Below are 12,381 nucleotides of genomic sequence, written 5' to 3' on the forward strand. Positions count from 1 at the left end.
GCTCATAACTGAATTGCATATTGAATAATTCAATTTATAGCCATATATAATCACTACATATTGTGGAGAGTGACCACAGTTTCAATACCCACCTAATGGATTGATTCAGTTATAATAGTGGCCTGGAGTAAGTAGTTTTCCAGCTGGCTTGCCTGACCGCAGCACAGCCATAAAGACCAACATTAAGCTACACACAGATCAATATGCACCGCTGGGAGAGGATGTTTTGGTGTGGGATGTAAGGGTGTTAGCTGTAAGACCATGAGGAGGCCAATCCTGTGTGAAAGTTGAATGTTTTTTTTTTTCCTCAGAGAGCTGTCATAAATTTCCTTCAACCCTTCTTTCCAGGTCTGTGCGTTGCATTCATATCCTGTTATAGGATTTTAATTACCTTGGATATGTTATTTTATAAACCATTAGGGTTTTTAAAGTTTTACCAATTGTATTTGAGGTTGACTATATATAGTAATATCTGTTGTGAAAATAAAATTCCGCTACTTCAGCTGGCAACTAGGTGCTCGAAAGATGAACAGTAGGAAAACAAAATTAATTCATCTACACTCACTGGTGGGATTGGAATGGAACTTCAGACTTTAGAGCATATATAACTACATGTTTCATGCTTGGCCTTCTTCAGGGTTATTTACAGAATTTATAACAAAAAAAAAAAAAAAAAAAAAAACACACACACACACCTTATATACTCTACAAGATGGGTGGTCATCTGTCAATCGTTCATTTGTTACAAGACATATAGGGTTAGGACAAATGAAGGGTTCTACAGTACATCCTCCAAAAACATCTCAAAGTTAAAAACTCTTCTTCTTCATCATCATCATCATCATCATCTTCTTCTTCTTCTTCTTCTTCTTCTTCTTCTGCTTCTCATTATTATTATTATTATTATTATTATAACACTAAACTATCACAAATTCATCATCAAATTTAATCAGTAGTTATAAAAATTCTTATGTTTTATGCTACTTTAGGTGTAATAAATGATATATAGTAAAATGCCATAATTCAAACCAATCAGCCCAACATCTGACTTTATTCTCTGAACTTAATAACAAATGATAATGTATTCATGCAGTAATATTTATTTTTAGAGTATTAAGCGTGGATGACTCGTGTGCTTGTGTACCCCCTCTCTCTACCTCTCCCTCTCCCTCTCCCTCACTCTCTCCACACTCACACACACACACACACACACACACACACACGCCCTTATTGTTCCTATGGCATTGTTCTCAGTGGCTTTGTGTGTATCTTTTGCCCCCCCGATACATCTGCCAGCCCTGATCCATTGTTCAGCACCATGCCACACAAACAGGCATCAATTAGGCAGGCTGTCCCTTTCTGTAGCAGCGTGATTGTTTTGGCCTGGTCTCCATTGCAGCACCTGTCTCACACATGTTGGAGTCCTTTGATGAGCCGTAACTTAACCCTTGCTCAAATTACCCAGTTTATAAATAGCAAGTGCCACGCAGGTCATGTTCCTGGAGAGTATGCTCTTTAAAATGATTACTGCAGTTCATTTCCCTATACTGTACAGAATATTAGGAATAATAAGGGGATAGCAGCCCTGTCACAGTTTACATTTTCAAGAGAGTGGAGCGGGGGGTGTTTTACACATATGAGGATATTGCGGATAAATTTTCTATATGTTTCAGTTGCCGAAGTGATTACTAATCGATTTCCTCTGCTCTCAAGGGGTTTCATGTAAGATTAGACAGGTCAGTCCTTGTATCAAGAGCTCACTTGACCCAAATGAAAAGATATCTTGTCTTGGTGTCTTGTTTGAGCTATTAGGTTAACTCTAGTGTTTGACCACTATATTTTTCCTTTAACATCAGATAGACCAGCCAGTGTTGTCCACCACTGATATGAGTCAAATTCCTCCCTGACCACAACTACATAAAAACAGTCTGTAAAGTGAAATTTTATTTGTCTTTATTGTCTTGTCTTTATTTTATTTTATTTATTTATTTTTTTATTTAATGGTGCAATTATGTTTTTTTCTAAATTAGCTCTTAATTTAAAGGCTCAGTTGTCTGAATGCTGTTTCAGAAGCTATTCCACCCTACAAACAACAGATTTCTTGGGAAATACTGACACACCGTACACACTTTTTGGCATGACAAAGATCCAGTAATATTGGCACTAAATATTAAATATCAAAACCCCATATTTTCAGCATATTTTACATTTGGTTCTGACCTGTTTTTGTCTTGGCTCTAAAATATTGTGTGATCTTCACACTTTGTTGCACACTGATGATGGGGTAGCTCATATCCCTGAAAACATTTTCTGACACTTATTTTGGGCACTATGCACTGTTTTGGTTCCCTTAATGTATGTTTTGGCCAATAAATAGATTTTTGATAATGGAGTTTTTTTTCTGGTTGTGTGTGGGCTCTTCCTTTTTCTTTCTTCCATTTTCCTGCACTCTTCACACTGCAATGCTTAAATACTGTATGTTGGATCAGCACCATACTGTAAGTGGAATTTGGATTCACATGGGTTTGATTTGTCTGGGAATTTTGACATATTATGCTGTCCAAACCCAGACTGTCAGGAAGTGGAAAGCAGTGATTGGATAATGAAAGCCAGATCAGAATGCTGGAAGGAGCCAATTAGCCCAAAGAGGAACCAAGCAGCACTGACACAACAGATGAAATGCATATGCATACACAAAATGATCACAAAACCACAACAACTAATCATCTATGGACCAACTGTAATAAGGTTAACATCAGTCTGTAAGTGACCCACAGTCTGGTCCTTGATCTCCAAATGCTCTGAGGGGGTCCCAGTACTCCAACCAAGTCTTTAATAAGGGCTCTTGCTGTGGCAGCCCACTGCTTGCTCACACCCAACCAGAAACCTCATTAACCCCTGCCAATCAAAGATCAATACTACATGGGTCAGCATAGCTTGTGATGCAATATAAATGTTCAACCTGTAGTACTGTATCAGTCACAACTTTATTTGGATACTATTAATCCTATAATTAAACAATACCTGGGTTTGTTTCTGTATGTACATTAAAATTGACTTTGCTATAAAAATATACAGAAAATAAAAACAACAGCTTTGCTTTCAAAGCAGCCAGACAAATCTACAGAGAAAACACAACTTCATTCTGTTTTGTAGAGATGCCAATTTGTAAATGTTTCATGCAAATTTACTGCAAATCCACACTGAATTATACAAATTGAAAAATAACCAATTACACAAGTGTAGGAGAAGTCACACTCTAAGGTGTTTGTGAAACAGAGGCCAATGCATTTTTCACTTTATTGTTAATTTAGCACACAAATATTGATATAAAACATCTCAGCAGCAACAGCCTAACACAACATCATTCTATCATTGGTTTCCATATGTCAATACCAACTGGTATATGTATTTCAACTATGTCCACATGGAGAGAACAGAAGTAAATATTGTCATGTGTATGAAAAGATACTGTTAATCTGTTCTCAAACTTCACGGTTTAAAAGAACCGCAGCTAATTAACCACACACCAAAACAGGAATACATTTTAATATTGATTCCCTTATGTCCCTGGTGCATTGTCAATGTGTGTGTGTGTGTGTGTGTGTGTGTGTGTGTGTGTGTGTGTGTGTGTGTGTGTGTGTTTGTGTGTGTGTGTGAGTGTGTGAGTGTGTGTGTGTGTGTGTGTGTGTGTGTGTGTGTGTGTGTGTGTGTGTGTGTGTGTGTGTGAGTGCATGTGTGTATGTGCATGTGTGCACGCAGGAGTATGATTATGAATATTTTAAGAGCACATTTAACATGGTGAAGCCAGTGCAGGCTCAGGGAGGGATTTGCGCCTACTCTTCAGCTAATGACCCCAGGCGCTTCCAGCAAAGCTTCTTCATATTTTAAAGAAAGTCGATAGAGCTGCAGCCCAGTCAGCAGCATTAAGATTCATACAGACGCCACAGGGACCCTGAAAAAATTAATAACACGCGTGTCTAACAATCCTTCCTGCGATTTAGTGGAGCACCCAAGCTCTCTGCCTGAAATGCAAAGTGGTAATGAACACACAGACAAGATAAATTCTGAACACGCGCCCCTCTACCCCTGAAGTCAATGCACAAACACACTCTTGCTCCTTCCTTCATCTACCCCAACCCACAAAAAACACACTCATCACCTCCCTACACCCATGACAAAATGTATCCAAGCATACTTGTCTCACCACTCTACACTCTTCAGATTTTACAGCCTACTTTATCTCTTTATCTCACAAATTTTCTTTAAAAAAAAAAATGGAAGGAGAACAAATTCAAAGGCTTTTAAAGACGATGTGGCACCACTGAACAAAAGGCTTTTTTCCTTCTTTGCCTGGCTGTGATGAATTTTTCAAAACATCTGCAGATGTGCAGAGGCATTGACAGGCCCTCTCACTGCAAGGTCAACCATTGTCTAGAATCCATCTCAGCACCTTGTTTACGATGTACCAGAAGAGTTCACATTGTGTGGGTAGCACTGTAGGTAGGAACACTTACAGTCTTCCTATGAGGCAAAGGAGTTTAGGGGTTGGGAGCTAAGTGCATGCATGCAGCATGTGTGAGAGAGAGAACGTATTACAGGGAGTTTGCTGTCACAATGCCACAGTGTACAAAATTAGAAACAGGAGATACCCAGGCACTTAACATCTTGCCCAATGATATTGTTGTGATTCTGCACTCATGCATTTGAATCCTGTTTTGTGCATCTCTCCTATATGACATATTTTATCTTTGTTTTCTGAAAAACACAAGCATTATGTTAAAGCAGTGGTTCTCAACCTGGGGTCTCTGGACCACCAGGGGTTCTTGGGTGGTGTTCAAGGGGATCCCCAGAAAAATATGGGATATTTTAGTTCCACTATTATTTCGCAGACAAGAAGTTAGCTCAGTGAAAATGAGTTTTCGGTTCATAGATTTCAAACTCTTCACCGTTAATCTGCCAATCTGCAGTATAGGGAGTTATGGAATAACTAAATCTTATCAGATGGGGATCCCTGAGGCTAGATCTTATTAAATACCAGACCACGGCCTGATGTGTATCGATGGTCCTTGACACCAAAAAAGTTGAGAACCACTGTATTAAAGAATAGTGGAAATGGTATAATTGAGGTTTGAGGAGTTAATATGCAAAATGTCATATATATGGAGTTTATCTTTCACTATTTCTAAAAAGCAGTGGATCAAGTCTGTAAAAGTATCATTATTTAGTTACTTAGACACATAAGTATAAGATAGATGGCAAGCACCACAGTTTTTTTTTGTTTGTTTTTTTGGGGGTTTTTTTTGGATTTGTTCTATCAGTCATTCTGTAAGTGTAGGTGTCACTTTCTTTTTTACCCCAAGACAAAACCATTTATTTCTTTATCAAATAATCATAATAAACTTTTACTCAGCACTGCATTGAGTGCAAACTCTGCAAATGTGACAGCCTCTCAATGTCAGTGTTTTATGAAGCCAATAGGTGCTGCCAATAGTAGCCTGAGTGTTCAGTGTCTGGACTACAGTGGGCTCCGCTCAGAGTCAGCACAGCACTGCAGCATGACTGGTAGACTCTGCCCTTCCTGGGAGGCTAGACAGCATATGGCACCGTCTCCTAGTGAAAAACACACCACCCAAGCAGCCTAGCAGACTCAGACTGCGCGTGTGTATGTATGTGTATGTGAGTGTGTGTGTGTGTGTGTGTGTGTGTGTGTGTGTTTGCAGGAGATCAAGCATAATAGATTGCTGACAAATTTATAAGCAAAGACAGAAAAAGTAAAAGCATAGGGGTTTATAAAATGAATGAAAACAACTCCAAATATGCCAAGAGGATGGATTGTTCCTGTGAGTTATTTCTCCCCTGGCCACATAAAAGAGACAACAGATATTATAAATATATGTAAGGCTCTCCTAGACATAATAAACACACATCTGCTAATGTGAACTGCAGAATCAATTTTTATACAAACTGAATCAGAAACATCATATATTAAAAAAAAAAAAAAAAGGATGGAAGCCTACACAAGATGTTAAACCAAAGAATCTTAACTTACATCTGGATGTAATGCAGTATTACCACATGCAACCCTGGCAATTTTTTTGAATGGGATACTATAGGCGTTTCAATTTTCAGAACTGGCACATGGTGTGTGTGGACAGAGTTATCTAGTTGAGTTAGATTTGGGGGCGGACGTCCTGATTGTCTGGCTCGCAGAATCGTTTCCATTTCCTTGTGTGGGAGTTAAAAGGGAAAGAGGGGGAATCAATAAGTCATTAGTGAAAAGCCATCAAAAAAAAAAAAAAAATCCAGAGAGATCTAAAGCCTTTTATAGCCAGTAGGTCAGGAAGTTGGGTATCATCCATTTAGAGTGAGTTACCTTAAGACTACAGTTAAATCAACTTCATTCCGTCCATTTGACCAAGCTCTCTGCCTCTATTATTCAGAGCAGAGAGGTGTAAATTACAATAACAAGCCCCCAGCATATTAGTATCACCCTTAATGTTATACAGTGACTGTCCCCAGTGACTATGGGTGGCATTTTATAAATATCAGAAGGTGGAGCATCTCTGTGGACTAATTTATCTGTTTTCTAAGTAGCTTGAATCCAAGATCCCATGCCAACCCAAACAATCAAGACCAGATCCACAGCATATAGCCACTGCAAATCCCCTGATGGAGACGCCTCTCTCTTAGGCCATGATGAGAGGCTCATATAAGCAGCTCATCAGCAGCCGGTTTGTCCATATGTGCCTCACACCCCAAGGTCCCCAGTGGGTCCTGGCTATGTGCAATGATACCATTTCATCTGCCAACATGGACCACTTGGAAAGCCCCCAACACCTCTTCTGGTTGGCCTACTCTGCCCTCACTTGCTCCTGCTATAATCTACGTAGCCAGTCTGTCCACCAGGTCAAGTGCCAAATCTAGGGTCGGTGGCACCCAAAAAGTACAGAAAGATAGACCCTTCCTGAATCAGAGAGGTTAGGCGATGATTGAGACGGAGGGTCAAGAAGGACACATGAAAAAGCCACATATGGGCAAAGCACTAAGTCACACACACAGAATTAAACAAAGGCAAACTAGGAGAACCCACACTTCCCAACACCTCTGTATATCTTCCCCGTCTGATAACTAAATTTAGCTATTGTTACACAGAGGGACATCTTTGACAAAGAGCAAGGGGAGGAGAAGCAGGAAGAGCATTTTGTCATATCACTAAGGTGTGATTCCTTGGGGCCAGTATTGATGATGGCATATGCTGTGGGATGCAGACACGCAGACAGACAGGAAGGCAGGGTCCAGTGTCATATCTGCGGTGTGTGTTTGCGGGTCCCGTGCGGCAATGATTCGCTTATCCCCCTGCCACAGCACATATGTTTGGGACATGGAACAGTTGGACGTGGCCGAGGGCTAAAATGGGTCAGACTGACACAGATGGAGAAAAAAACTCCCACTGGGTCACTGTCAGATGACTAACACCCACAGAAAACAATGAGAGTGTCTGAGATGGCATTGAATTTAGACACATATTATCTGCTTGCAAACAACACGTCTTTTGAAACAAGGCTAAAAGATACACGGTACCGAAACAAGACTTGAAATCCAAATTGGGTCATGCAGTGCTGGAGTAGCCAGAGGCAAATCCTGATCACCAAAGAAAGCCAGCGGATGCCAGGAATTGTTAACATAAAATACAGCTATGTACTTTGATCAGCTGCTCTCGCTCGTGATGTGTGGTTTCACATTTATGTGTCACGCTGAGCCCGAAAAAACAACTAAATGACTTGGGTTACCCTTCAGGTTGACATTAAATGTCATAACTTACAATAAATACATTATAATTTTTACATAAGTGAGTGCTGCTTTCAAAATTGAAGAGCATAACTGCTGACATTTGGAATAAATGAAAAGGTCTGGGAATTGGCCTAGAAAGGGTGCATGTGGGGTGCTTTTCAATCAATCAAATCAGTCACCAATGTAGGAGAAACCAAACACATTTTTGGACAGATGGAGAGGAGCTGGTGTTACAATGAAAGGAGATCCAGATTGTCCAGACAATGTGAAGGGTACACTCTGTGCCAAGAGGTCAGTGATGATGCCTTATAAAACAAAACATTTTTGTCACACTGTCCATCATCTCCTAATATTAGAGTTTCCACAACACAAGATTTTGTATGATTTTTTTTTACATGGGTAAAATCGCAATTTATCGTAACGAAGCCATTGGAAATGCTTCTACAAGGGTGCAGATCATCTCCACACAACGTTTTCCTACTCCTGTTGAGTAATCCAAGCTGTCACAGCTAAAATATATTCAGAGCGCTTCACAGAAATGTCCTTGTGTGTCAGTACATCCATTAGAAATGGAATGTGAAGTAGTAACTGCAGCATTGAAAGGTCACTCCTTCATTTGTTCATTATCAGAATGGGGAGGCAATTCCTTTCAGTGTAATCCTTAGCGGCCTTTTCATCTTGATTGTCAGCACCATTTTCCAACACATGTATCCTTCATCTTTCACCTCAAATGAACCATGCCATCACTAGAGGACAAACAAGTCCCTCGGTGGCAGGATACATGCTCAACAGCCATGTTGTCAACCATGCATTAATATGGGTGGCATGTGCTCTGTGAGGCAGTCATATGTTTACAGTGAATCTCTTGGATGAAAGTCAAGTTTGCAGCTGCAGCCTTGGAATAATTCATTGCTCTCCTTTTTACCCGGGAGGAGCCACAGGTAGTTGATGAAGTGGCAGTGCCAAGACTCCCAACTGGTGAAGACGAAGCGCAGCTGCCGGGAGTCAGCGCGGCCAGATGCCGCTGCTGACGTACCATGTGTTCCAAGCAGGGCAAGAGTATGTTTGTGTGTGTGTGTGTGTGTGTGTGTGTGTTGGGGTGGGAGGGGAGAGAATGAAGCGCTTGCCAAGACATTCTCACATTGATGCCAACCTGACACATGCTCTAGTACTCCCCACGGTTTGTGTTCCCATCTCAGTCTCTCTCACACAGATCTGTGGGGGGTCCTCTCTTTCTCGCTTTCTCTTTTCCTCAGATGCAGTCTTTTGCCAGCCAAGATGGGAGCTGGCGCCTGCTTGCGGCCATCTTGCCCATCAGTGGTGGGATCCTTTTAGGTGGTGTTCGCTGAATGGTGTGTTGGCAGCAGGCCGTTGTAGCAGAATGCCAGCTTCTGCTCACTAGGTAGCATGTCTGATCGTATCTCCTCCATAACCATAACCATAACTCCATAAAACCATATTTCCTCCTTCCGGCCATGACAAACAAACACACGTTGTGCGCCTCCCCCCCAACCCTCCCACCTTTTGTCCATCCCTGCATGTCTCCAGTAGCTCCAAATAACTCTCTGGATGGCTAAAATCCCACTCTCCGTATAACGCATGTCAAAATATGGCCAACTTCCAGGAACTCCATCCAAAAATGGGGTGTCTGTGAACGATTCCCTTTCGTCAAAATCGACATTCGATGATTTTAAGGTTGTATCCTTAGAACACACAGCAATGCCATCTGCATCAGAAAAGACTGAAGACTGTGCAAATGTCCTACAAATAAAGGATGCTCTGTGGAGATTACATAGCTGCTGGGGTAGCATAGCATCCCCTTGAATAGCGTTTTCCCTACGAATGGGAACGAGTGGTCTTTGGCGATACTACTCCTGAGAACGGAGGGGAGTTCTCTGAAACAAAGGCTCCAATTTTGTTAGGAACATGCCATCCTCGTTTGCAGTGTAGGGGGTTTGGGGAGGGAAGTGAAAACTTTTTGAACGAGTGCCATGTCTGTACCATTCTCTTATCTGAGGCCCGCGACTGCCAGCTGGCGGCTGAATGTGCCCACTTGCACTGTGATGATGAAGCCAGCCAAGCTACTTGGCACACTGAATAGTCGAACTGGCAAGTCATCTGAAGCCAAACACAGCTCCATGTGAGGTAGCAGCATATCCACCGCACTCTATCTTTCCTGGTCTCTGCCTCTGGGGACCAGCCTCTCCACAAGGTTTGCAAGGTCTCACAATAGGGAGGGTATGAGATGTTGTCAATATAACCAGATGCAACCAAGCTCAGTCAACAATCAGATGATAAGGCTACAATAACGCAATTTATACTGATAGACTGCATAATCATCTGCAACAATTTTACCAAAAAACTCATCATCTTATCTGCTGTATCATACTTACACTTTTGCATGCTTTTGCGTTAAGATCAGGAGACACACACACACAGAGAGAGAGAGAGAGAGAGAGAGAGAGAGAGAGAGAGAGAGAATAATTGAAATCATCTAAAAAGGACATAACTAAGATTATTATATATAGGTATTGATTAAAATATAAGAATTTAAAACATATGTAATTCTTAATATATTGTTATTGATATATGGCTAAATTGGCCTATTAAAAAGAAAACATAAACAAACAAACACGTAACTCTAAGCTCTAATAGCACATGCATTGCGTTTCAAGCCTTTCCTGTTGTGAAATTTGTAGAGAAATAAAATACATGCACTTCGACTGAAGTGACACAGGAGGATTGCAGTCGCATCAGCCGCGGAGGAAACGAGCTTGCTTTGTCACAGTGATCGCGCACCAGCAGAACCAGCAGTAAATCAGCATTTGTTGCTATCCGGAAGATTAGTTCCGTTGCACCGTCCTTCACCGGAAAAGGCACCGGCTTTTTGAGGTAAGGTGAGTTTGACTGTGGACGGATGAATGAAGACGGAGATACCGATAAAATATCAAGACTTATGTGTACAGGATAGTATTTAGAGTGGGGACACAACTGTCATTGTTACGAGAACCAGTATTTGCGTCAGTGTCGGCTTGTTTTGCAACTATCTTGACACTGACAGGAGCCCAAATACTGTCAAATAACGTTAGGTAACAGTTACCTTGATAGCTGTCCCTGCGGATGTTGTTATGCAAGTCAGATTAAATTAAATGTAGGTCAAATAGACTGGATTCGCTAACGTTGAAGTTGCGGCAATAAATAACTAGCAGCACATTGTTGAGAGTAAGCGACAACAACTTCCACCAGACTTTAACTCGAGCCTGTTAACCTTTAACCGGTTAACTGTCAGCCTGGGTTTATACAGCTTCATTCATGCACCTTTACCTTATTTAAAAAAAAAAAAAAAAAAAAAAAAAAAGTTTACACCCACTCTACACAACATTTCAGCCACATACAAAATAAATAAATAAATAAAAATAGGCAAAGACGCTCCTCACTGTGAAGAAATGCTGATTTTTTGTACTATTTACCATAAAAAAAAAATCAAAGACATCAATACGTGAAGACTTGGTAAAGCAATGCAAGATGAATGAAAGTGAATTTAGAAATATCATGTGTCTTGTTTTATTAATGAACATTAATAAATGTTCATTAATGTTTGTCCTTGTATGTGTTGACCTCTGCATGTTCGATAACACCCAGCATGCCCCTCTCTCTGTGAATTAACAGAAATCCTCTCTCAGATGTGACGGGATACAAGAGGGGGAGGATGGGACCATCATGACGACTGAACTTTGCAGCCCACGTTAGAGGCTCTGAACGACCATTTGTCAAACCATGCCTTCTGGGCTGGCTATCGCCTGTCACTCTGTGAAGTGGACCGTCCCGCTTTGGCGAGTTATTGTTGGCAGCACTGGTTGCTGTTTAGAGCCAGGGCGATGGCTGCTGGAAAGTGTGGTGCTCAGGAAGTCTTACACCACCGCTGCTCGCAACAGATGGAATACAGCGCCATCCTCGTGGAAAAATCAGAAGCCGGTCTTCACCAGAGCGCCAACATATGGGGACAAGCTGGCTATCGTAGACAGCAGTGGCCGCTACACGTACAAGCAGCTGTACGCCAGCAGCTTAGGCCTTGCAGGTAAAATTAGCAGCGCTCTCAACTTGGATTTTGGCAGCCTCGAGGGAAAACGCATCTCTTTCCTGTGTGGTAATGATGCTTCATATACAGTGGCACAGTGGGCTGCGTGGATGTGTGGCGGGACAGCGGTGCCACTGTACCGAAAGCACCCACCATCCGAACTGGAGTACATCATCTCTGACTCCCAGACGTCACTGCTGGTGGCAGGGCACGCTCATGCCGAGACCTTAGAGCCGCTGGCACAGAGTCTGGGGCTTCCGTGCCTGACGCTGCCCCCTACTTCCAGCCTAGGCACTTTGGACGACGCAGACATCCAAGAGAAGGAGGCCGCCATTACAGACTGGGCAGAGCGACCTGCTATGATCATCTATACCAGTGGCACCACTGGGAGGCCTAAAGGAGTTCTCCATACTCACAGCAGCATCCAAGCCATGGTAAATGTTGTCACAGTTACTTTGCCGTCTTTTACAATCAAAGCGTACCACACCAGCATAGATTAAAAAAAAAAA

The 12,381-nt window shown here is 41.8% G+C and overlaps 1 protein-coding gene across 5 annotated transcripts in view; it reads left to right on the forward strand.

Annotated features, from left to right (window-relative positions):
- Positions 1–10,586: 10,586 nt before the first annotated feature.
- The window catches only part of acsf3 (acyl-CoA synthetase family member 3), a 37,951-nt gene continuing 36,156 nt past the window's right edge, over positions 10,587–12,381 (forward strand). For 2 of the 5 annotated variants that reach the window (XM_030048348.1, XM_030048353.1), the window contains exons 1-2: positions 10,587–10,686; positions 11,464–12,306. In XM_030048348.1, coding sequence (XP_029904208.1) covers positions 11,572–12,306 — 735 coding nt within the window. In that variant the 5' untranslated portion in view covers positions 10,587–10,686; positions 11,464–11,571. The other 3 variants (XM_030048351.1, XM_030048349.1, XM_030048352.1) reach the window with 3 other exon arrangements.

This window comes from Myripristis murdjan, chromosome 3 (genome assembly GCF_902150065.1).
Source record: "Myripristis murdjan chromosome 3, fMyrMur1.1, whole genome shotgun sequence".
Classification (NCBI taxonomy): Eukaryota; Metazoa; Chordata; class Actinopteri; order Holocentriformes; family Holocentridae; genus Myripristis; species Myripristis murdjan.